General features: G+C 41.2%; 1 protein-coding gene across 2 annotated transcripts in view; it reads left to right on the forward strand.

The window, feature by feature from the left end:
• mut (methylmalonyl CoA mutase) overlaps positions 1-22,840 on the forward strand; it is a 127,526-nt gene extending 104,686 nt beyond the window's left edge. For both annotated transcript variants that reach the window (XM_039749442.1, XM_039749441.1), the window contains exon 13: positions 22,100-22,840. In XM_039749442.1, the coding sequence (XP_039605376.1) occupies positions 22,100-22,228 (129 nt within the window). In that variant the 3' untranslated portion in view covers positions 22,229-22,840. The remainder of the gene's footprint in view (positions 1-22,099) is intronic.
• The last annotated feature ends 4,952 nt before the right edge of the window (positions 22,841-27,792 follow it).

The raw sequence follows: 27,792 nt of genomic DNA on the forward strand, positions 1-27,792 counted from the left end.
ACTCTGATGCCCAATGCAAGTCGGTCAGATCCCAGGAAGAGCGCAGACAACTCATGCAGCAGCGCCCTCTCCTTGTGCTTTAGGTAAGTCAACTAATAGAGGACAAAAAAAAGTCACTTATCTGGAAATAAATGGAAGGGGAAAGCAATTATGTAAGCATACAAAAGACTGAATTGATTGATCAATATTTTCTACAGATTATTATTGTGAAGAACTGACAATATCAACCTGTAACCAAATGGCATTTGAACTAATTAATAACACAGGAAAGGCACAGTTGCCCTAACCAATGTAAACACAGGATGGGTTTAAAAATGGACAGTGGCATCAGAAGATGGGGGTCTTCAGTGGCTTTAGCCCCTGATCTCTGCTTCCTGGCCTATGATCTTTCAGTCCCAGATATGTACGATTCATCACGGCAATCGTATACCATTTATATCCCGGTTATATAATAAATCAGTTTCTTTCCAGGTTCATACTTGTTTATATAATTTTTAACAACTTACTGTGTTTTAACAAATATTAATAGCTAGATGGAGAACTAATTTCTGTTCCTTTTCTCCCTTTTGAAGTTAATATTGATGCTACTTTTATACTAGTTTTGGACATTTTATATTAATAAATATTTTTCAATTGGTAATTATTGTATACTACTCTGTCGGGTATACTTTCAAAAATGTCATGTTTAAAAAAAATTGAACAGCAGTTAGTCACAAACCCTGCATCATTAACACACATCAGTCGATGCCATTTTCACATCACTTCAATTGCAGTCTGCTGTGTATGAAAGCTGTCAAGCCACCAGAAGCCTCTTGTGCTCTGTTTTTAACGCCATTGTAAAGTGCTGTTAAAGAGCACAGATTTGGAGTCTGCTAACACATGGAATTGCACTCTAGTATCGCTAATGTGAAAGGCCACAACTTTGGTATCAGTTAACTTAGTTGCTGAACATCAATAACAGAGAGTGACTTCAACGTCTGCAAATACACCCAGATAAATGGGGTCTCAGTTTTTAACAAACTTCTGACTTAATGCCGCCACTCCAGGGTAATCTACAGAAAGGCACTGGCGTACAAAACATCTGGGTCCCCATTACTCCTCGGCATTATTTTATGAAAGGAATGCTCCTCCTTTATACCTCATATAGTAAAATAATGTGTTATATGTGCCAACCATCGATTAAACTCCATCCGCCAGCTTTTAGCTAGCAATTAAAACGCTTCATATCTGCACCATAATAACAAAAAAATGAAACTTGTTCTTTGACTTGCTAAAATGTGCCTTTATGGTATACTTTGGGTCTAAGTCGCATGATTAAAAACATATTTTTGTAAGTTAATTGTCAAAATTCTGTTTTCAGTATATAAATTGATTTTACTATTTTCATCTTGCAATTTATACTTAAAGCATTCCATGCAAAAAAAGCCATGATAGCCTGGTTTCACACCTTGAATAACATTCACAGTATGATCATTTGTTTAAAAGTGCTAGCTGTGCGTTTAACTTGTCAATGTCACCTAGAATGGTTTCCAGTCTGTTTATTTCACACTAGTAGCTAAACATTTTTTGTCTTTTAAGATTTTATGATATGCTGTTCTTCCATTTTCTTTCCATATTCAAAGATGTACTTGTGAGGTTGTGACAGTCCCGGTCAGCTGCAGCTGCTTTGTCCCTCTTAAACCTGGGACCATCGATAGTCATATACCTAGATGAACCAGAGCAATGAGGGCACAAATGGGTAGTAAGAGTGGTGGTGAAAAGTGCTTTTATTTCCACAAGGTGCAAACAATGCGGAAGCTCTTTCCATTGTAAATGAATAGAACAATAATCCCAATAAAACCTGTGCTCATGGTGAAGGTTAAAATCAACAATAAGTATTCCAATAAATACAGTAGGTTATATTCGAAGGTAAAAATAAAGTCAAGATCCCTTTATTAAAATCACAAGACTCTGTGCATCCTTCCATGTTCATGTTTGTGCTGCTCGCCATTTTCATTTCACCATACACCAGTCCAGGGTTGTCTTGTCAGCATCATAGGCCCCCGGGCAAAGTAGTGTACTGGGGCCCCTGTTTTGATAGCAAAACAGAAGCATACATAGGCATCAGAAATATATTGACCCCTATGCTTCTAGGACCCCTGGCCAGTGTCTATTGTGCCCATACATTAAGACTGCCCTGCACCAATCCTCTTCCAGCCTGTTCAGCTGACATATCAGCCCCCTCAGGTAGTACCCGCTGGGGCACTAGAAGCCAGGCCTCCATCATTGTGTCACCTGACATTAGTCTAGCCAGACCGCTGGAGCACTCAATCACTACTCCATCTCCAGGAATGCTCGGCTGGAGTGAGACACCCCTGGAACACCATACCTTTCGTTCCTCCATGGGACCACCTCCTGCTTTACCTTCCTTCCACCATGCTGGTTGTTAACCTGTGCACAGCACCACTCAGATAGGCTTCTGTTCCCTCATCAAGCCAGCAGAGAAAGTGGATGGATTGATACCTAAGCAAAAGAAGATTAAGATGAGACATGACTGAAGTGTTTAAAATTATGAAGAAAATTAGTCCAGTGGATTGAAACTGAGAATCATCAAGAACACGGGTACACAGTTGGATCTTGTTGAGGGTAAATTTCACACAATCATTAGGAAGTTTTTCTTTACACTGAGAGCCACAGACACATGGAGTAAGTGAGCAAGTAGTGTGGTAGACAGTAGGACTTTAACACTCGACTTGATGTTATTTAGAAGAAATAAGTGGATAGGACATGGGACCTTTGTTGAGCTGAATGACCATTTCTCATCCTTATTGTACTTACGTTCAAATAAAATACTTGCTAAAATATTGTCGTCAGACAGTAGTGAAACCCAGGATCAATGAAGAAATGTTGAGACAACAACTGGATTGTCCCATTTCATTCTTTCAAACAGAAAATAAAATGACTTGGAGTGGCACATAGGCATTTGGCTTTCTCTTTTAAAATAATCATTGTCCGTCCAAGTGGTTCCTTCCTTTCCTCTGAATTTGTCTCTCTGCACAGCTCTGATCAAAGTCAGACTCCATCCTCCGTGGAAGCGCAGCTTTATAGGAATTCCATCAGAAGGGATGGAGTCAAATGCCATCAGTGGGCGTTGGCTCTGAGCTGTTGAGGTAGAATCAGGTGACAGAGTCAACAACAGCACCCTCTCTCACTTTGGGGTGGTACTACATACTTCAAGACAGCCTGGAAAATGACCCATTGTACCCTTATGCTAAAATTGTTTAAATTATTTTTTCTCCTAATCAAGCAATAATCACTATCCCATAACAACGAAATAAGACAGAATTTATTATTAAAAATAATATACTGAAATCTCACATTGACACAAGTAATCAGACCCTTTGTTATGACACCTGAAATTTGTCTCAGGTGCATTCTGTTTTATATTGATGACTAGCAAAATACCTGCGCTTCGCAGCGGAGAAGTAGTGTGTTAAAGAAGTAATGAAAAAGAAAAGGAAACATTTTGAAAATAACGTAACCTGATTGTCAATGTAATTGTTTTGTCACTGTTGTGAGTGATGAGTGTTGCTGTCATATATATATATATATATATATATATATATATATATATATATATATATATATATATATATATATATATATATATATATATATATACACATACATATATATATACTGCTCAAAAGAATTAAAGGAACACTTTTTAATCAGAGTATAGCATAAAGTCAATGAAACTTATGGGATATTAATCTGGTCAGGTAAGTAGCAGAGGGGGTTGTTAATCAGTTTCAGCTGCTGTGGTGTTAATGAAATTAACAACAGATGCACTAGAGGGGCCACAATGAGATGACCCCCAAAACAGGAATGGTTTAACAGGTGGAGGCCACTGACATTTTTCCCTCCTCATCTTTTCTGACTGTTTCTTCACTAGTTTTGCATTTGGCTACAGTCAGTGTCACTACTGGTAGCATGAGGCGATACCTGGACCCTAAAGAGGTTGCACAGGTAGTCCAACTTCTCCAGGATGGCACATCAATACGTGTCATTGCCAGAAGGTTTGCTGTGTCTCCCTGCACAGTCTCAAGGGCATGGAGGAGATTCTAGGAGACAAGCAGTTACTCTAGGAGAGCTGGAGAGGGCCATAGAAGGTCCATAGCCCATCAGCAGGACCAGTATCTGCTCCTTTGGGCAAGGAGGAACAGGATGAGCACTGCCAGAGCCCTACAAAATGACCTCCAGCAGGCCACTGGTGTGAATGTCTCTGACCAAACAACCAGAAAGACTCCATGAGGGTGACCCAAGGGCCCCATGTCCTCTAATTGGGCCCTGAGCTCACTGCCCAGCAGCATGCAGCTCGATTGGCATTCGCCATAGAATACCAGAATTGGTAGATGCACCACTGGTGCCCTGTGCTTTTTACAGATGAGAGAAGGTTCACCCTGAGCACGTGACAGAACTGAAAGGGTCTGGAGAAGCCATGGAGAACATTATGCTACCTGTAACATCATTCAGCATGAGCAGTTTGGTGGTGGGTTAATGATTGTCTGGGGAGGCATATCCATGGAGGGTCACACAGACTGCTACAGGCTTGACAAAGGCACCTTGGCTGCCATTAGGTATCAGGATGAAATCCTTGGACCCATTGTCAGACCCTATGCTGGAACAGTGGCTCCTGGTGCACGACAATTCCTAGCCTCATGTGGTGAGAGTATGCAGGCAGTTCCTGGAGGATGAAGGAATTGATACCATTGACTGGCCACCACACTTTCCTGACCTAAATCCAATAGAACACCTTTGGGACATTATGTTTTGGTCCATCCAATGCCACCAGGTTGCACCTCAGACTGTCCAGGAGCTCAGTGATGCCCTGGTCCAGATCTGGGAGGAGATCCCCCACAACACCATCTGACATCTCATTAGAAGCATGCACCGATGTTGTCAGGCATGTATACAAGAACACAGGGGCCATACAAAGTGCTGCGTACAATTTTGAGTTGCTGCAATTAAATTTTGGCAAAGTGGACTAGCCTGCCACATAATTTTTTCACTCTGATTTTTGGGGTGTCTTTGAATTCAGGGCTCTGTAGGTTGATCATTTTCATTTCCATCAAACGATGTGGCATCCTTTCGTTCCTAACACATTACCCAGTCTATAACAGTATAGATATCCAGGAGGATTTCTTTTTCCCATTGAGATCTGATGTGTTTTCAAAGTGTTCCTTTAATTTTTTTGAGCAGTTTATATATACATATCTACATACATACATACACACATACATATACATATACACATACATATATACATATACATACATATCTACATGTATACATACACACACACATACACACATATATATATATATATATATATATACATATACACTCTTTGGGGTGCGAGCAAATGTTGCTGGGGGTGGCAGAATCCATCAAGGAAGAAAAATGAAAAACATTATTTGTACAAAATCTTAATTTATTTATCCATTCCTAAATAATTAAAAGGGCAGGCTATTTCATATCAGTGCAATACGCTGTTTGTTAAAACGGATGACTCCCGCTCTTACGTGCAAGTCTGAGTGGATATTATGAACTATCATAGCTGTTCAAGTTCTATTTAAATTTTAAATAGAAGGAATTTTTATTTAGTCGACAGAAATATCTTTGGTAGGAATGGAAGTTAAATGTAGGCATCATTGCATAAATTTTTCTTCACCATACAAATGTAAAGAGTAAATTAGCCTTACATTCCAACCAAAGATATTTGTGTCGACTAAATCAGGGGTGTCAAACTCAATTGCACAGGGGCCAAAATCCAAAACACACTTTAGGTCGGGCGAACAGGATAAACATTTATTGAACACACTAAAACTAAACTTTTAAAACTTTAAAACTTTTAAAACTTAACTTTTTTGAACATAAATATGAATTAAAACAGACAGGAATATTATTCCGGAATAAATCAACTCAAACCTTAAATAACTTATAATATTTTGCTCTCCATAAAAATATATCCTGTCTAAATTATACAAGTTAGAAATAAAGTAAACGTTAAAAGAACAAACATTCAAATTTCTTTACTCTTATGTAATTTTATATAAAAAGTAAACTTAAATTTTAAATATCCCAAAAGATTTTGCTCTCCATAAAAATATATCCTGTCAAAATTATACAAATTCAAATATGAACATGCTGCATAACAAAACCTGGAAATATAAATAAAATGTGTTCTTTTCAGCAATAACAAATCAAATCATTCAGTTGTCTTTGCTCTTATGTCATTTTATCAGAGCTGGACGCCTGGCATCTTTTTTTGGCAACAAGTTCGTTTATGTTTGGTGTGAGGTTCTGTGTTGTGGAGATTCTCAGGATGGACTGCAGGTGCTCATCAGTGAGGCGACTCCTGTGTGCTGTTTTGTTAGTCTTCATCACTGAGAAGAGCTTCTCACACAGATATGTGCTACCAAACATGCACAAGGTTCGAGCCGCATGTAGACGGAGCTGGAGCATTTCTGCGGGAATGGAGTGAATAAACTGCGCGGGCCCTGCAGTATCGTACTTTGCCTTCAGTGTGCCATTACACTGCAGCTCAATCACCTCCATCTGAATCTGCACAGGTGCAGTTTCCACATCGACGGCAAATGGGTTGCGAAACAACTCAAAATTCTTTTTTTGTTCTTCAAAGTCACCAAAGCGCAGTGCGCTCAGTTTATCAGCAAAGTGCGTATTTGGGAACACCGTTGTGCCGACTTGGTTCAACATTACTTGGCAACAGGGAAAGTGGGGCAAGTTGCACTGGTGCATTTGTGTCTCCCATAAAAGCAGCTTCACTTGAAATCACTTTGTGATTTTGCATGGGTAAAACGTCTGCTGAAGTGTCAGATTCTTCTTTAACTCTTCTGCTTTCTGTATCTTCTGCATTGCATTCAGGTCTTTCAGGTTATCCTGATGTTTTGTCTCATAGTGCCGTCTTAGATTAAATTCTGTAATTACAGCCACATTAGCTCCACAAATGAGACACACGGGTTCAGTAAACATATACTCAGCCTCCCATCGGTTTTTAAAGGCTCTATTTTCAGAATCAACTTTTCTCTTTGGCATCGTGTGGGCTAGCTTCGCAATAACTTGCAGCATCATAAGCTAGACTTGATTAACGCGGTAAGTGTTGGAAGGCAGCTGAAGCGCTGCATTATGGGATCTGTAGTTTATTGTGTTACCAGCGCTTCATATCCCCGGGCCATTAATAACAATAATATATAAAATGATCTTGCGGGCCGGATGTGGCCCGAGGGCCTTGAGTTTGACACATATGGACTAAATAGAACTTGAAAAGATATATTTTTTCGAATGTGATCGTGCAATTCAGATCGAGTTGACACGCACTACAGTACATCGAGCCCGCGTGCTATTGTGGTTTTGCCAGCATGCCTCAATAAGTCACCCTCCCCTTCGCTCTTACTTTTTTACCGTTCATCTAATGAATACACTGAGTATGGCTTTACCAAAACAATTATTGATGGTGAATCGATTATTCATAAAGCTTCAATTGGTGATCTGTTTTTCTGTGTTAACCTCATATTTTTTCATACTTCTTCTCAAACCAAGGGTGTGCGAGGGTAAAATGAATCGGGAAGTGCTGATCAATGTAATCGGTGTACCATGAAATCATGCATTGACAGAAGTTCCCCTTTGCTTGTATTGAAAAGTGTGATTAAATGCGTGATTTTTTTACGTGTTATGTAGCATATGCATCGAAGCTTCTCAGCTGTGCTTGTGCTAAGAAGAGGAAACATTTTAAAAATAACGTAACACGATTGTCAATGTAACCTTTTGTAAGTAGTGCCTGGAGGATTCAGTGTGGAGAAACTGTAGAGACAGCATGTGTATTAACTTGTGGATTTTTCTGTGAGTATTTGGTGGCAGCGTCACAAAGTCGCTTCCGTAACACTGCGTGCGTTAGCTGCGGAGCTCAGCTCAGAGCGAAATGAGGTGAATGGGAGGGGAGATGATGACGTGACTCCCCCACCCGCCTTAACTGTCAATCCCCTAAAAACACAGTCTCTCAGAATTTGCATAAGCACAGCCCTTCACATGCAATTTGAACTTAGTTAAAAAAAGTGATCAAAACTCTTGTTTATATTCTGCGTCCTCTCATTAAACTTGTATCCCACATTACCCGTGGGCATGACAAACGCCAGCGGCAGCCTATCTATGAACTTAATTTAAACTTTAGGTTTACACCTTGCTTTGTTTCCGAAGTAGCAGCACTCATGAATATGGTTGTATATGTCACTCGCTCGCTTCTTATTGTTTCGCTGCCTTCTCAATTATATAATGCATGTTTTCTTCAGCGCTTTTTGGAGCTCTTCCTGGTTTTTATGCACTGCATTGACAGTCAGTTCACGTGATTACATGGGAGGCGTGATGATGTCGAACGAAACTCTGCCCCCACGGCTTTCGAGCTCAACTCCATTACAGTAAATTGAGAAAAATAGCTTCCAGTTATGACCATTACGCGTAGAATTTCGAAATGAAACCTGCCCAGCTTTTGTAAGGAAGCTGTAAGGAATGAGCCTGCCAAAGTTCAGCCTTCTACCTACACGGGAACTTGGAATATTAGTGATGAGTCAGTGAGTGAGTGAGTCAGTCAGTCAGTCAGTGAGGGCTTTGCCTTTTATTAGTATAGATTATTGAGATGTTGGACACCTTGTTTGGAGTCCACCTGTCATCAGTTCCATTCATTGGATGTGTTTAGGAAAGGCACACACCTGTCTATAGGAGTTCCCACAGTTCAACCAAAGCCAAGCAGTGTGAGGTCAAGAATACTACTTAGAGACGGGGTTGTGTTGAGGCACAGATGACTAAACAATTCTGCAGAACTCAAAGTTCCCAAGATCATGGTGCCCTCCATAGTTCTTAAGTAGAATATGTTAGGGAAAAACCCTGACTCTTCTTGGAGCTGTCTGCCCAGCCAAACAGAACAACGTGGTAGAGAGTCCTTGGTAAGAGAGGTTACAAAGAATCTGATGGTCATTCTGACTGAGTTCTAGAGAACCTGTGTGGGAATGGGATAAACGTCCAGAATAGCAACCATCACCACAGTACTTGCACTAATCTGAGCTTTTTGGAATAGTGGCCAGACGACATGTGAAAGCCCACTTAGGGTTTGCAAAAAGGCAGCTAAAGAACTCCGTTGAAGACTGTGACAAAACATGATTAATACATGAATTTTGCATGTGAGTACTTTTGAAAGAAAGAACATGAAAAGGGTATTTGTGAATAATACAATGTAATTTATTTTGAACCCTTGGTTGTGTATGTGCACTGTATCTTGAGTCAGGGGTGTCAGTGGCACCCCCCTAACCTGTCACACTAGGAAATACAAAAAACAGCATTCATAGTTCAAACTCAGCAAGTAGTTGCCACAATTCTGGAATGTAGTCATACACAAAAATAACAAATTCTTGACTTAAGAGAACAACTAATCAACAGAAATAGTATTGTTGATTGGTCCCTCATGGACCCTGTGATCATCAGAGGTGACTGTGCAGAGGGTGCAGACCTTTAAATATCTGGGAGTGCAGCTGGATGACAAATTGGACTGGACTGCCAATACTGATGCTCTATGTAAGAAAGGTCAGAGCAGACTATACTTTCTGAGAAGGTTGGCATCCTTCAACATCTGCAGTAAGATGCTGCAGATGTTCTACCAGACGGTTGTGGCGAGTGCCCTCTTCTACGCGGTGGTGTGCTGGGGTGGCAGCATAAAGATGAAAGACGCCTCACGCCTGGACAAACTTGTTAAGAAGGCAGGCTCTATTGTAGGAGTAAAGTTGGACAGTTTAACATCTGTGGCAGAGAGACTGGCACTAAGCAAACTCCTGTCAATCATGAAGAATCCACTGCATCCACTTAACAGTGTCATCTCCAGACAGAAGAGTAGCTTCAGTGACAGACTTTTGTCACTGTCCTGCTCCACTGACAGACTAAAGAGATCGTTCCTCCCCCACACTATGCGACTCTTCAATTCCACCCAGGGGAGTAAATGCGAACATTAATTTTATTTTAATTTTTTTCATTTTTATTACTATTTAATTTAATATTGTTTCTTTGTATCAGTATACTGCTGCTGGATTATGTGAATTTCCCCTTGGGATTAATAAAGTATCTATCTATCTATCTATCTATCTATCTATCTATCTATCTATCTATCTATCTATCTATCTATCTATCTATCTATCTATCTATCTATCTATCTGTCATAACTATTAACAGTAACAGACATTTTAAGCAAGGGGATCCAAACTTTTGCATACAACTGTATGCTGGGTTCAGTTCCAGCACCTGCTCATTATCCTTGTGAAGTTTTCCTTCAGGTACTCAGATGCCCCCAAGACTTGACTGATGTTTCCAAACTGACCCAAGCTAGAGTGAGCGTGGATGTGTGAATGTGCAGAAATCAGCTCTGCCAAGGACCAGCACCCTATTCTCCAGCCCTGTGCTTACTGGGGATAGGCTGCCCCTCACCCTGCACAGCCCCTGGATTGGATTAAGCACATTTGAAAATGTACTTTCTCAATACACCAGATGGTGCAACTTGGACACATCATCGGTAATGAACCCAGGGTCACTGGATGATCAGTCCCCAGCTTGTGTCTAAGTAACACGCTACACCTTGAATCATCCCTCTTGATCCACAACCACCTTGACACTTTTTCTGCAACATCCATGATGTTTTTGGTGGCTCTTCTTTCCTGTAATCATCTAATGCCATGGAGACTGTGTGTCCGATGTAGAGACTGCCCTGCAGCTAACCTCAATGGGTTTACAGTAGGTTTCACAGTAGGCTTACCACCCATGCCTTCCATATTTTTTTTTTTTACCAATTCTAGATGTTTTGCCTTCTTATGCTAATGGGTCTCCTCAGTCTAGACTTCCAAAGGGACAGTGAGGTCCTTGCTTAGAACAGTCAGATGTTAAGGCCAAGTGTCACCCTTGTAATGGGTTCCAGACTCTACAATTGCTTCCCTAGGTCAGCTTCATCTTCAAGTCACACTCTGGGGCTAGCTGCCCAGTTGAGGTCCAGAGCTCCACCTTGAAGTTTTTCTCCTGCTTTAACAAAGACAGAGTTGTGCCTTATTGGGATTTGATGCTTGGTCCGTTGAATTCCAGTGCAGATGGTCTCATCTACTATCTTCAGCACCTGGTCGTGGCATCATGTATACCTCCGCTCTCCCAAGGCTTTCAGGCAGAAGCTCAAAATGTGTTCCAAGGAACCTTTTGCCAGGCACAATAGCCATGTCAGGGTATCAACGAGACCCCAACACTGCAGATTGGAAGGGCATGGAAGGACATCATACATTGACTTGTTATGAAACTTGAGTCTGGCTGGTTCTGACTTCCAAAGTTCTGCCCATGTGATTTTATGGGAAGTTATATGGTCCTAGTTGATCCAAGTTCCCTACTTGCACATAGCCACTGTCCTGTTGCTGCATTCCTCTTTCACATCTGCACAGATTTTTCCCTGGATCAGCTGACATCTCTCCGTCTCCCCCGGCTTTATTGTAGCATAGTCTTGTATAGTTCCAAACCCAAGTTGCCTGGCTTCCTCCCAACCTACCGGTAGGCTGTGTCTCTGCCTTGAATGCCTCCTGTGCCCATCACTTCCTTCCAGTTAGTCTCTATGGGAAATTTTCAAATAATTCTTCAAGAATGAACCCCCCTACTATGCGGTTGATTCTGACAACAGTCAGTGCTATAAAGAGCATTGCACACGATGCTGAAGCACTGACCCAAGGGCATCCTCCTCGTCCTCATCCTCCTCCACCACCATCTGTTGGTAATTAGCACAGTCTTATTCATAGTCTTCAGGGGTGCTGTATTCTAGTCATTTTGAAAGGTCAGTTTTATGTTTTATATGCATCTTACATGTTTTTGCCGTCTCATTAATGTCAATGGCAAAAATGCCTCAAGATAAATGCTTTCGTGCCGGATCAGGTTTATTAACTATGTTCTTGTTTTATATAGTTAGTGTGTGTCATTTAATTTCTAAAAATAAAATGGTTAGCATATGTTAATGTCAGTATACCATCTGATAGAGCTAAACACAACCCTGTTCAGGACTAAGCAGGTTTGGAAATGACTGACTGACTGTTATTGCTAGACAAACGTTGCAATCTCCATTGAAAGCAGCCAGTAGTTTCTTGTGATGTTTCATGCAGTCAAGGTTATTTCTTTACAAACATGGTAGATATGCATCTGAAATGTGAAACTGTATTCTAAAGTTACATGTTTTCTATAGATTTAAAAAGTATATCTTGCCCTCACTGGTGCTTTTGTCACCACAGTGTTGACAAAATAACAACTACAACAACTACTGATAAGGTGCCACATGAGAGGTTGGGCATCAAGTTAAAAGAAGTGGGAGTTCAGGGTGATGTTTTTAGATGGGTGCAGAATTGGCTCAGACACAGGAAGCAGAGGGTGATGGTGTGAGGAACCTCATCAGAACTGGCCAATGTTAAGAGTGGTGTTCCACAGGGGTCAGTGCTAGGGCCGCTGCTATTTTTAATATATATAAATGATTTGGATAGGAATATAAGTAACAAGCTGGTTAAGTTTGCAGATGATACCAAGATAGGTGGATTAGCAGATAATTTGGAATCCGTTATATCATTACAGAAGGACTTGGATAGCAGACAGGCTTGGGCAGACTTGTGCCAGATGAAATTTAAAGTCAGTAAATGTAAAGTATTACACATAGGAAGTAAAAATATTAGGTTTGAATACACAATGGCGGTCGGAAAATCGAGAGAACACCTTATGAGAAGGATTTAGGAGTCATAGTGGACTCAAAGCTATCAACTTCCCAACAGTGTTCAGAAGCCATTAAGAAGGCTAACAGAATGTTAGGTTATATAGCGCCTTGATGTGTGGAGTACAAGTCACAGGAGGTTCTGCTCAACCTTTATAATGCACTGGTGAGGCCTCATCTTGAATACTGTGTGCAGGTTTGGTCTCCAGGCTACAAAAAGGACATAACAGCACAAGAGAAGGTCCAGAGAAGAGCGACTGGGCTGATTAGAGGTCTACAGGGGTTGAATTATGAGGAAAGATTAAAAGAGCTGAGCCTTTACAGTTTAAGCAAAAGAAGATTAAGAGGTGACATGATTGAAGTGTTTAAAATTATGAAGGAAATTAGTACAGTGGATCGAGACTTGTATTTTAAAATGAGTTCTTCAAGAACACGGGGACACAGTTGGAAACTTGTTAAGGGTAAATTTCGCACAAACATTAGGAAGTTTTTCTTTACACAAAGAACGATAGACACTTGGAATAAGCTACCAAGTAGTGTGGTAGACAGTAAGACGTTAGGGACTTTCAAAACTCGACTTGATGTTTTCTTGGAGGAAACAAGTGGATAGGACTGGCGAGCTTTGTTGGGCTGAATGGCCTGTTCTCGTCTAGATTGTTCTAATCAGCTCTGTAATAGATGTTAAGCCATCTTTAAGCTTAGAACGCCGATTCTACAATGACACAAATCAATTTAGGCCCTGTTCTACAAAGAGAAGGAAAATTTCAGACAATTGAATGAATGCCTTCCCCATTCCCACAAGCTCAACACATTCCCAGCACAAGCACAGCACAAACACAATAGTCTTCTCTCTCTTTTCCTTCTCCTCCACTCCTCAGGTCAACATTAGTCTTCCTCCTTTCCGACTCTGGCTCCCCGAGTAGTGACTGCTGGCTCTTTTTATAAGGCACCCAGAAGTGCTCCAGATGCTTGATGATTCATTTCCGGCAGCACTTCCTGGTTGTGGAAAAATTGCCCATAAGGGCTCAGCAGCTCCTGCTGCAGCACCCCCTGGTGGCGCCTGCAGATCCCAACAGGGTTGCACCAAACTCCAACTCCCATGAAGCCCTGCAGAAGTCACAGGCACTGCTATAACCCAGGAGGGTTGCCCTCTAGCATCCTAGGGGAAGTAAGGCTCTGGCCACGCTTGCTCACCCGGACCTCCCAGCTTAGAGATTCCCCAGCTGCATGCTACACAGGAAAGAAAGCCTAATATATTTTTCAAACTCAAAATGTGTACCAAAATCAAAGTCAAGAAACTGTCTGTCACACACATGGACAGATTAAGGACTCTGGTGATTGTATTTCCCTTCTGTTCCAAGGGTTGGCGCTGTGTTCTAATGCCTTTTCGGATGATTGATAGCTGTAACACCTCTGATGTCACTTCTGGTATCAGTACATCTGGATAAGGGATATGCGATAACTTCTTAAATATGAAAACAGCTTTAATAGACCTGCCATTGCTGTGTCTCAAACATTAAGATGCCCTGAAATGGGGGGACCATTTAGAAATAGTGCTGTGTGACCAAAATTTATGCAAATTCCATTAAATGAAATCTGCAATGTGCACTTTAATCGCATCTGAATTGTTTGTTTTGTAATTTTAAACTGTGGCGCAGAATTTGCACTATAACATGACGTAAGCACAAAAGCCGAAATGTGCTTACGCACAGAAAAATCCATATGCAGGAATCTATGCATACTCCAACTTCCGCGTTCTTTCGCTACATAAATCCCGGTCAGCATGAAAAGTAATGCTCAAGCACACGCCTTCTGTCCCGCCCCATCTTCTCCCAGAATTACGCCTCTTTGAATATGCAAATCAATATAAATCGCCCTTAAGCTCAGCCTTATGTGAAAAAACAATGGGAAAAGCACGGGGAAAAATATAAGAATTTCAGCGAATACCAAGTGGAGGCAAAGGAATAACATACTAATTGTTTATTTAAACCGTGGTATAATCAACAAAAGGAAGTTGATCGAGTGATATAGCGTGTTGGAGAAACTTGAAAGCTCACGTTCACAAAGTCGCACAGTGCTGGAAATAAAAAAAGTTGTCAGATATCAAAGTCGCCGTGAAAAGGCAAGTCGTAGCCCACTGTCTGAGTGTCATATGAAAGGTTATTAGGGTACAGAGAAAAATAAAGGAACACAGTGGGGAAAAAAGCACAAAATGTCAACTTCAATCTCGAATTTTCCACTTTAATCATGTAGTTTATTTTGTCATTAAAGCAGAACATCATAAACTTCGTGTTAAAATCGTTTAATTAACCAGTTTCTCAAATCACATCGTAATTAAAGTAGCACGTTAAATGCTTTGTTTTGTATGTGATTATCTATATGTTCTATGTGTGTGAATCACTACCTGCTTCTTAAACCGGCTCTCTTCCTCTTACTGGACACAGAGTCCATTACATTCGTGATATTACAGCTCTCTGAATAACTAGAATACTGAGATGTACTGTATACGTGATATCATTTTCATGATAATAGGAGATAAAGGACGTTATTAAACATGGGTTTCACGGCGCAGTGATTGTGCACAACCTTCGATGAAATTATTTATTGCAGCAGTACTCGGGGGCAGCTCTAGGCTTGTGGCAGCCCTGGGCAGAGAAAGAATCGGTGGCCCTTCGCCGCCAATGTCAATATGGTATCTTATGCACGGTGGATGGCCATGTCCGTTGTGGACACTGCATAGCCGCCTCGTGCTCATGACACAAGCATTTAACTTTTGTCGAAATTTGTCGCTGCGTTTTTAGCTGTGTCGATATTTTCTCTTTCTGTTGTATATTCAATATATGTTGGCGTGGCGCCCCTGCAGTTCCTTGCTTTTCTTTCTCCAAGTAACCGATCGCCACACAATCAGCTCTGTAATAGACATTAAGCCATCTGTATGCTTAGAGCGCCGATTCTTCAAAACGTTTAAGGAACATTGAAATATCTTCGTAGTACATGTTTAATTATTCCATCCTTCACGCCAGCCCCAGTGAAGAATATAGATTATTTAAATGAAGTTAAAGTTTTATCTGTATAATATAATAAACATATTTTGCTGCATTTCATCTTAAAAATGATATCATCATCATATGTAAATACAGGCTTTATAAAGTGGCTCAGGTTGTGTAATATTATAACTATAGTGCAAGTTTACAGTGGGGTTATTGTACTTATACAGTAAGTACAAACAGTTCTACAAGGAGCAATGATTGAGTGCGTTTAAAGTTCTTGGGATGAAACTGTTTCTGAACCGCGAGGTCCGTACAGGAAAGGCTTTGAAACATTTTGCTGTGCCTGAGACAGCGTGTGCTTGATACTGTATACCGATAATTCTCTTTCTGATCAGTTGCTGCTGTGATTCCCCACTCAGATACAGTGATATAAATACTCAAAGTGGTGCAGTGAGAGTAATATGGAAAAAGATGATCCGCTGTGCCAACTCCTAACGGGAGCAGCTGAAAAAAGAAGAAGGTGCAGTTAGAGTAACAACGCTAAAGCAGTTATGGTATTTGGAATACTATGGCTGTTCCCTGGACCATTATATTGTTACAAGTTAATTACAATCAGATGCATTACACTAATAAACAATATGCGGTTAGTTTCAGTGTATTTATAAAGCCGCATCAGGAAAATAAGAGTAACCACACTGGAACAGTAGCACTGCTTTGACGCTGGGTGCCGCCAGTCTGCAAAACCGAGCGGAGAACTTGCGTACGACAAGGTATGAGGTACCGTGGAAAAGTGCGTGGCTTTATGCCAAGTGTAGGTTTTATACATCGCAATTTGAACGTGGAAAACTTCTTACGCAACATTTCTGTGCGTACGCACCGTTTATACATGAGGCCCCAGATCATCACCCATTGGTGGTTCCGCAGTCAAACCTAAACAATCAATCAATCAATCAACATTTATTTATATAGCACATATTCATACAAAAAAAATGTAGCTCAAAGTGCTTTACAAAATGAATAGAAAAATAGAAGACACAATAAAAAATAAACATAAGTCAACATTAATTAACATAGAATAAGAGTAAGGTCCGATGGCCAGGGTGGACAGAAAAAACAAAAAAACTCCAAAGGCTGGAGAAAAAAATAAAATCTGTAGGGGTTCCAGACCAAGAGACCGCCCAGTCCCCTCTGGGCAATCTACCTAACATAAGTCAAACAGTCCTCTTTGTATTTAGGGTTTTCATGGAAGGACCTGATGATGATGGTCACGTAGACTTCTGGCTTTCAGTCCATCAATGTTGGTGCATCATGATGCTTTGAGTAGGTGGTGGTGGCGCAGGCTTTTCTTGTACTTTGTCTTACATAGCACCCAAGTTATGGGACATGTTAACCTGTTGTCATCAGATCAGCCTCATCAGTTATGCTTTTCAAATCTACTTTGAAAATCTATTTGTGTTTTTTGGATTATAAATGATTTGTTAAAGTGTTCTTTAACCAAAGGTTTAAATCGTACCACTGTGATCTGTGAAATTTATCCCACAGTGCATGGTTTTTACCAAACGACGAAAGCCATGAACTGACACAGATGAACTATCCAAACTACAAAGACCAGCTGACAAACCCCCCTCTCTGCAACATTTTAGTGGATCAGAGAAGAACATAGCAGTCATCTTCTGTCACTGCACTGTGGAACAGAATACTTTAGAAGATCATTTGTTCCTACTGCCTATTTATTATATTGTGCCTTTCACATGCATCTATCTATCTATCTATCTATCTATCTATCTATCTATCTATCTATCTATCTATCTATCTATCTATCTATCTATCTATCTATCTATCTATCTATCTATCTATTATATAGTGCCTTTCATATCTATCTATCTATCTATCATATAAGAAACCTGACAGAGAGATTGGATGATACAAGTAGAAGCAACTCGGGCACACTAATTAATAAGAGTATGTGTATCCACAGGTTCGGTGGTCAGTTTATGGTGCTGACGTGACTATCTGCTATTTTCTTTTTATGCTATGCCAGCAGAAGATTGCAATCATGTTTGGAGATTGCATTCTGCTCTTTTGGGAATCTTGGATTGTAGAGAAAGTATACAATGCTCTGACAATTGCCCAGAAAATGGAAGCTCATCTAGGGATGGGTGGGTGATGTCATTGCTGCCCTTGCCTAATGAATGCCTCCAGCACTGTCGAAATTGATGGGATCCACTTCTAGGAATCTCAGTCAAGTATCAGGCTTTGACAAGAGCTTCATTTGGGTTTTTATCTACAGTGTTAGCCAAAATTAAACAGAAGCTAAGTGTATCCTTCCTAAGTGTTTATTTTCTTCTTTAACATAAATTTACCACCATATCACTAAGGATGGCTGTATCATTTTATTTTATATCTATATAGATTTTGGTTAAGTAAAAAACTGAAATCGCTAATGGACATATACCCAGGGAGTGTGCACCCCCTGCTAGATACACTCCTGCACAGCACTCGGGTCAACCATGGTTGTTTTAAAATGTGCTTCATGAATAAAACTTACTTACTTACATACTTATTTCTGTAGAGCTCCTGCATCTTTTTTTGCACTTTGGGTACCAAAACTGCATGCCATACTCCAGATGAGACCTCACCAGTGTGTTGTATGACTTAAGCGTAACCTCCCTTGGCTTGTACTCCACACTGTGGTATATACTGTATAGCATGACATCCTAGCAAGCCTTTATAATATCCTCTGTACAGTGTTGTGATGTAAATATCGATGAGTCCACTGGGAGTCCTAGGAACTCCTCATGAAGTGTGCTTTCATGTTTTAGACCTCCCATAGTGTGTTCAAATCCAGAATTTTTAATTCCTGTGTATAATACTTTACATTTGCTTACATTAAATTTCACCTGCCCAAGCTCTCTTCTGTCCAAATCCTTCTGTAACAGTTGAGCTGATTCTACTGTACATTATTTTCCCTTCCATCTAGTTTGGTATCTTCTGCCAAGTTAACCAATGTAGTGATTCATTTCTTGGTGCACATAGTTTATATATACTAAAAGGATATTTCTTGGTCTCTTTTAAAATCAGCTAATCATGAAAAAGTTCCACTCCCAATAACCATTTGCTTCCTGTGTTTAGTTATCAATTAGTATCAATTTAGACCTCTTTCCAGAGATCTGCTTTCACTTGGCAATTAAAGAAACCTCTGTTGATCAGCATATAGAATGTCAAGTTCAATCCACCACAATGTTAGATAACAATAAAATGTGAAAACGTTCAAGTACAGTATGTGAATACTTTTTATAGGCACTACACATATCTGTCTATTTTTCTTATATAACTGTTCAGAATTGGTCTAGCAGTCTGATTGTTAGTTGAACTAAGCTTATTAGGAATGATGAGAACATTCTTGTGAAGCTCTCATCATTTTTCTGCTCATCCTTATTTTGTAATGCATCGTCTCCCACAGATTCCAGTCCCCTGCCTGGTTTTCCACTTGGTGATACTTAATGTGAGTCATTAGTTTTCTGGCCATCTCGCCTCTCCTACATCACTAATTATCAGGCACTCAAGCATCGCCACTCCCTATGACCTCTAATCACATGGCCCTGGGCCAGCAACAACAGCAGACTCTAGGAACAGCACTATGGTGCCATTATCCAGTAGACACCGTGAATCCACTTCTTAATTCAATGAGAAGCAAGATTTTTAATGCTTAGCCAGGTCCAGTTTAGAATTCTCCTAGAAGTTGAGTGTACAGCACACCTCCTGTTCCAGGCTTTTGGCTTGTCATGTCTGGACTACTGCAACTTTCTGCTGACAGGATTTCTGTCATGGGTCACCAGTTTGCTTTAGATGATTCAAATACAATGGCCCATCTGGTGTTCAACCAGCTGAGGCAGGCAGATGTCACTCCTCTTTTGAGATAACTGCATTTGCTCCTTGTGGCGGCTGTGACCTGCAGGGGGTACCACTGAAACCCCCACTTCCCAAACACAGCAGCACCACCACCATAAGTCCCGGGTGCAGATGATAATTTATTTTAACAAATACCTTACCACAGGTTATTTTGAAGTACACACACAAGCAAAAATTGCTTCATTCTCTTCCCATTCTTCTTCTTCCTCTCTTTAAGGTGAGCTTCAGCCTCCGCCTTCCCACTTCAACTCCCTGGGGTGATGCATCAGAGCTCTTTTATACCAGATGAGGGAGTACTTCCGGTGATATAGCTAGGCACGTTGGAATCACTTCCTGGTCAGGTGGAGGTTCCTTAAAGTAGGGGTGGTCTGTCCCTGCAGCTCACCCTGGCGGCCTCCATGGAACCCAGTAAGGCTGTCTTAATGAGACTGCAATTCCCAGCCTTCCCTGCAATTGTCCATACAGCTACTGTAGCCTAGAGAGACTGCCACCTATTATATCAGGGGACCAAATAGTCCATGTGGGTGTTCTCCCCCTCTCCTTCAATTATGCTAGCCTCCCAGCCAGAATGCCAACCTATGCTTGGTGCCCGTGATGCAGCACATATTACATTCAAATTCTTGATGCTTGCCTACAGTGTGCTCAATGTGTCTGCACCTACAATGCATATATGGAGACACTGATGAGGTCCTCTGCTCCTTCTCACCCATTCAGGTCTGCTGATGAACAATGTTTGGTGATGTCATCTCTGCATGATATGAAATCCCAATCCAGGCCTTTTTAATTTTTAGCTCCTATCTGGTTTAATGAACTGCCCACTGCCAGCAGCCATGCTACATGCACTTCAGATCAGGACATCCACCTGAAGCTAAGTATGTTCTGGCCTAGACAGTACTTGGATGGGAGACCATCTAGACAAGTCAAGTCCATTTTTTTTTAAGAAAAGCTTGGGTTGCTGCTGGAAGTTGGTGAGGATATAGAAAAAATGTATTCTTAAAATTGGTAATCTCTACGTATTAGAAAAGTATTACAAGCACATGAGAAAAGAAGACACTATATTTTATTAAGCGTTAGGACTAAAAAGACTTATGCCTATATATTTTTTATTATTCTGTATGAGCGAGAAACCATCAATAGTTTATTAAGCCAAAGGTTAGACGTGCAGGAGAGCAAGATGGGCCCCTTGCTTAGAGAGGAAATGTGAACTCTTTGGCTATAAATAATAGTAGCAAGCGCCGACCTAATAGGGAGTAAGGATAGGCCTTGTCAAACAGAAATGATGTCGTGTAAGACGTCGTGTAAGAAATATTGGTAGAAATAATTAGAGGCAAGATTAGAGCAGTGAAATGATAGGAGTCAGATGAGGATGAATAATAGCTTGTATGATAAGAATTGTAATACATGTAAAAGATGCCTATGAGTCAATTAATTGAGTCTGTATGTGTGCCGTATAATAAAGCTTGATTCTGCTGTCTGTCCTGAGACTCCGTGTGCCTTCATTGGGGCTAAGCGTGCCTGCTCCAGTCTGCTTCAACAAGGCCAGCAAGGGGCACTTACCCTGTGGTCTGTATGTGGATCCCAATGTCTCCGTGCAGTGACAGGGACACTATGCTGTAAAAATGGTGCTGTCCTTTGGATGAGACATACAGCCAAAGTCCTGACACTCGGTGGTCATAAAAGATCCTTGGGCATCTTTTAAGAGTAGGGTGTATCCCGATGTCCTGGCTAAATTGCCCACCATGGCCTAGTCATTCTTGCTTCCTATCATCCCCTGTCTCTAATTGGCTATCTCTCTCTCTCTCACCACTTCACCACCTAATAGCTAATGTGTGGTGAGTGTACTGGCGCAGTAATGGCTACCGTCACATCATACAGGTGGATGCTGCACATTAGTGGGGGTTGAAGTGGCTCCCCACTCACTATGAAAATTGTTTTAAGTAAGGAGAAAAGCACTGTATAAATGTAATGAATTATTATTATCATTTGAACTTCTACCTCCCTCAGTGTGTTTAAGAAGCATTTGAAGACCCTCTTGTTCAATGAATTTCTCTCAAACAGATAATGGCTGTTAGGTTTTTATTATCAACAAATTGTAACCTTTTTATATTTTGAGTTCTTCACTTGTGGTGATCAATTTTTGTCACCTTGTCCTTTAACACTTGTTAACAGACAGTCGCCCAGACTGATTTTTATTCAATTATGTTGACCTCATGTGTAAGTCTCTTAGGACAACAGTATCTGCTAAGAAAATAAATGGAAATGGCAAAAAGTCCCTAGTGTGTTTCTCTCTGTAAACCTTCAGAACTTTAACACTGTTTTATGTTTGACTCTCATGCAGAATAGTGGTGAAGTTAAATAACCTTTGTATATTCTTTTTGTTTTTCAGGATTACGACTTCTTGTATGAAGCTGGTGTTTCCAGTGTTTTTGGACCAGGAACAAGAATCCCAAAAGCTGCTGTACAGGTCCTTGATAAGATAGAGATGAGTCTTGAGAAAAGACAGCATGCCATGTAGAAAGTTTTGGAGAGTTTTGCTTTTGTTGTTGCCATAGTCACTTCACAAATTCAAAATTATTCATTTTCTATTTGGTTTAAAAGGTCTAAGTGGCCTTTCATACCAACTTCAGCAAATAACATAAAATAAATTCAAATGTGTTAGAACTCAGCTTTTTGTAATGTACATAATTCATGTTTTGAAATGTCCGAAATATGAAACTCTGCACATTTTTGTGTCTGACGATCACATAAAATTCAAAAACATTTCAAAAGACCATAACGAAATTCCACATAATGTGAAACATAATAAGTACTGACAACATTTTTAGTGAAATTGGAAACCTTTAATGATTTTAGGGTGAAGTTTTCCAAATGAAGCAAATGTTTCAAAACCATAAACAAAATCCTAAAATGCCATTTCCAGTCATTTAAGCATAACGTCTTGACAACTAAGGGCTTTAGAACTGGCAATCTCGAGATTTTTGTCGCGTCTGTGTGTGTGCAGTGCAACATATTACTTTGTTATCAGTACTTCAATGGTATGGATATTTCCTGCTGTACATTTAGCTGCACTTGTGGAATGCTTTGTGATGAAAGATGCTATATCAAATAAATGGATCTTTTGATTCAGGTGACGCCTGACCTCTTTAGCCTGCGAAGGCTTGCGATAGTTTTGGGTAACAAATTCTTCATTTTGACTTTGAAAATATATTGTTACAGCACAAGAGTTCACATTACAAATACTGAATGGACAAATGTGTGGACAAATCTTTTGTCATGCAGAAAATTAGGATGACATTCAAGGGTATTGAATACTTTTGCATGCCACTGTAATAGCATACAAATTATTACGTTGTTCTTATATATTGATTTCATCACTCAAACGTTCACAGGTACAGGTTGGAAAAAGTCCATGGAATCCTAGGCTGCTGACTTCAACGAAAGCTAACAGGAGTCAGGACTTGGCAAACCTGGAGTTCAACCAATGAACCGAGATTGGTGGTATGGTTTAGGGCTGTGCGATGCCTTCAAAGTTCACATCACCATTTCAAAACATGGACGACGTTCGATACCATTGTATGGCGCTTGGGGAGATTCCTGTGGATTTACGAAAAAATTAGCGACATGTACCCATGCACCTCAGAAAGTGTCTACACTTTCGGTGTGTGGGTGTTTTAGCTCGGGATACAGTAATTTTGCTTTCTTATAGATTCCTTCAACTCGACACATGTCATGGTATGTGGTAGTATCATTACGATGATTCAAAAGTGATTCGTTCCAAGTTCATTTAAAAATTGCTACAAATCACATTGGTACGAATAGATTTGCATCATCGTAAAATGGATTTGAATAAATGTCTGCCAACAGGAGAATGAAGGCTGCTAACAACTTCTACTCACTCAGTCACAGCATCCTCAGTTCTCTTTTTACTGTCTTGTGAACACAAAAGGCAACTTGCCACACGTTATACAAAAAAAATCGTACTTCACTGTAGTGCATATTTTTCCTATTCTTGTGAGCAAGCGACATGGCGCATAACGATTAATTGTGTTATACTGCTCTGTAATATTATGTTACTCTTTGGCCACACACTTTACTTGAAGTAACACCAAATTTCTGGCAGTACTCTGTTTAGTCAGTGCCTTGATCCTCTGCCAATTCATTATTAATTTTACATGGCGGGGTAGAGGGGGCTCCCACTCGGAGGTCAGTGTATGTGTATATTAGTATATCATATCAGAAGGTTGGGGGGGCACCACTGGTACCGGCCCAGCTCAAGCACAACACGCAAGACCGAACACACGCCACCACTTTCCTTTTCCACTGCCTATAGGAGGAGGAGGAGTACAGGAAGCTAATCAAAGACCTTGTTAAATGGTGCGACTCAAACCACTTACATCTTAACACCAGCAAAACCAAGGAGCTGGTGGTGGATTTTAGGAGGCCCAGGCCCCTCATGGACCCCGTGATCATCAGAGGTGACTGTGCAGAGGGTGCAGACCTATAAATACCTGGGAGTGCAGCTGGATGACAAATTGGACTGGACTGCCAATACTGATGCTCTGTGTAAGAGAGGACAGAGCCGACTATACTTTCTGAGAAGGTTGGCGTCCTTCAACATCTGTAATAAGATGCTTCAGATGTTCTACCAGACGGTTGTGGCGAGTGCCCTCTTCTACGCGGTGGTGTGCTGGGGTGGCAGCATAAAGATGAAAGACGCCTCACGCCTAGACAAACTTGTTAAGAAGGCAGGCTCTATTGTAGGCACGGAGCTGGACAGTATGACATCCGTGGCAGGCGCGGCGCTGAGCAGACTCCTGTCAATCATGGAGAATCCACTGCATCCACTGAACAGGATCATCTCCAGACAGAGGAGCAGCTTCAGTGACAGACTGCTGTCACCGTCCTGCTCCACTGACAGACTGAGGAGACCCCACACTATGCGACTCTTCAATTCCATCCGGGAGAGTAAATGCTAACATTACTCAAAGTTATTGTCTGCTTTTTTATTTTTATTTTTTTCATTTTTTCATTTTTATTACTATTTAATTTAATATTGTTTCTTTGTATCAGTATACTGCTGCTGGAGTATGTGAATTTCCCCTTGGGATTAATAAAGTATCTATCTATCTATCTATCTATCTATCTATCTATCTATCTATCTATCTATCTATCTATCACCACGTAGGTTCTTTAAAATACAACGCCACAATTACAAGCTCTGGCAGCTCTGTGACCCTTTTCAGGATAAGCAGGTTAGGAAAACAAATGGTGAATGAAGAATATTGTAATGTTATTGACAACTTCATCAGGCCGTGATCTTCAGCTCTCTCTTTAACGGTTCGCAGCTGAGTGTGAAGCGGCTGGGATGAGAATCGGCACCTCCAAATCCGAGACCATAGTCCTCAGCCGGAAAAGGGTGGAGTGCCCACTCAGGGTTGGGGGAGAGATCCTGCCCCAAGTGGAGGAGTTCAAGTATCTTGAGGTCTTGTTCACGAGTGAGGGAAGAATGGACCGTGAGATCAACAGGCGGATCGGTGCGGCGTCCGCAGTGATGCGGGCTCTGCATCGGTCTGTCGTGGTGAAAAAGGAGCTGAGCCGTAAGGCAAAGCTCCCAATTTACCAGTCGATCTACGCTCCTACCCTCACCTATGGTCATGAGCTATGAGTAGTGACCGAAAGAACGAGATCGCGAATACAAGCGGCTGAAATGAGTTTCCTCCGCAGGGTGTCTGGACTTTCCCTTAAAGATAGGGTGAGAAGCTCAGTCATCCGGGAGGGGCTCAGAGTAGAGCCGCTACTTCTCCGCATCGAGAGGAGTCAGATTAGGTGGCTCGGGCATCTGATCAGGATGCCTCCTGTACGTCTCCCTGGTGAGGTGTTCTGGGCACGTCCAACTGGGAGGAGGCCCCAGGGAAGACCCAGGATGCGCTGGAGGGACTATGTCTCCCGGCTGGCCTGGGAACGCCTTGGGATTCTCCCGGAAGAGCTAGAAGAAGTCTGGGCCTCTCTGCTCAGGCTGCTGCCCCCGCGACCCGACCTCGGATAAGCGGAAGAGGATGGATGGATGGACAAGTTGCACTACCCAGGGGAATCAATCACCCAATGTATGAGCTGACACTCCATCACACTAATGAGTGACTTCAGGGGACACTTTAAAAGTGAAAAACCAGCCAAAGTCACAAAAGAAGTTCAAGTTCTGCGTCCAAAATGAGCGATCATTTTAAGTATAGCGAGTTGCCTAAAAGAGTAAATAACCATGGGTAGTCAGAGTGGCACGGTGCTACAAATCCACCTGTGCTCCTGCCATTCAGAGTGTGTGCGACGCACTGTTCAGGCTGCCGCCCCTCAGCTATTACACACTCCTGCGAGTAAGACAGCAAGATTAGCGTAACGGCTCAAGTTTAACGCTTTCAGGAAATCTCTGCAGATGTTTGGAGCCAGTCAACGATGTGCCTGGCCAATCAGCGATGGATGATATAATTGACCATCAGCTCAGCCCTAGTTTGACCAATTAAAAAAAGACTTGAAACATTTTGAGTTGGCTGTTCACAAGAGCCATCTGCTGATGTGAAGCAGGCCTTGCAAAACAAAAAATTCTCAGAAGGTCTGCGATCAAGAGTTGTCAATTTGCGTGAAGCTGGGAAGGATTCCAAAGTCATTTCAAAGAGTTTTAGATATTTGTCAGTCCACAATTAGACAAACTGCACATTAATCGTGACAATTTAATACTGTGGATGCTCTCCTTAGAAGTGGGTGCCTAGCGAAGTTGACTCAAAAGGCATAACATGATATGCTCAAATGGATAAAAAAAAAAAATGAACCCGCAAGTAACTGCTAAAGACTTGAAGGAATCCCTAAATATCCCCACACCAAAATTCTTTGTTTCCTAGTGAACCGCTGGACGAGGGTGACCTCGGAGCCAGTATGCTGCTTTGGGTGCCACTGGGTCCCAGATTTCTTTCATGATGCATTTCTACTCTTGTTGGTCATGTTCAATGTTCTTAGCTTCATTGATGTTGATTCTGTGATTTTTGATGTCAGCTTCGATTTGTTTGGTGCAAACTTGTGTGGTAGCCTGCTGTCGGCCATCCTGCATACGTGTCTGAACCATCGCAGTCTGGGCCTCTGTGTTTCTTCTTTGATTGTGGACATCAGGTTTGAAAAGTGTCATTTCAGATGTGGTCACAGGGCGAGACACCCAGAATTTGATATAAGCAACTCATTAAAAAAAACTTTTAAGCTTCTTGATGCCGGATTGAAGCATCGTCCAAGTCTCTTATCCATAGAGCAAAATAGTCAAGATCAATGTTCTGAAGAGGCAGACTTTTCTTTTGCCACAAGCACCATTTGAGGGATGCAAAGGTTGCAGTGGTGTAGTCAATCTGGCTGGTGATTTTGGTGCTGCATGACCCTTTTCGCTCCTGGACTAGTGATCTTAGGTACTTAAATGGACAATTAAATCCCAAAATTAATAATTGGTTGTGCCATCTTCAGCACCAACAACTGTAATCAGACGCTACCAGTAACATGAGATCAGTCTTTGGCATCACTGTGGAGAAATTTTCTCTTCACATTGCTGGAAAGATTTTACTGAAGTGATGTTTCGATTCAGTAGGGCTGGCAGCAGTCAAACTTGGCTGTGTCTCCTCTCATTTAACCCCATATCATCTACTTTTTTTTTTCCAATGATTGATTCTGTGACAAAGTGGGCAACTACTTTTTTTTTTTACATGGGTGACGTAGGTGAAAATATTTTCTTCAGTAAATCAAGTGATCATTTACAAACAGTGTATTGTGTTATGAAACTGGTAAAAAATAGAGGAAATCAGGAAGGGGCACATACTTTTTCACATCACTGTAATTGGCAGAAAGTAGACACAGTTTAAGAAAAAATAATCTTATGATTTGGACACACAATCGGTCTCTTGTTACAAGCCATGGCATGACATAACCACAAAAGAAATGGAATCGCAGAGACAAAAGTAGAAAAATACGCAGACTGTAGCGTCGGACATTTGGCGCTGGTGGACCATGGCTGAGTCAGGCCTCCACACACGAAGGCCATTGCAAGCAAGAGAC

This window comes from Polypterus senegalus, chromosome 3, assembly GCF_016835505.1.
Source record: "Polypterus senegalus isolate Bchr_013 chromosome 3, ASM1683550v1, whole genome shotgun sequence".
In the NCBI taxonomy this organism is placed as follows: domain Eukaryota; kingdom Metazoa; phylum Chordata; class Cladistia; order Polypteriformes; family Polypteridae; genus Polypterus; species Polypterus senegalus.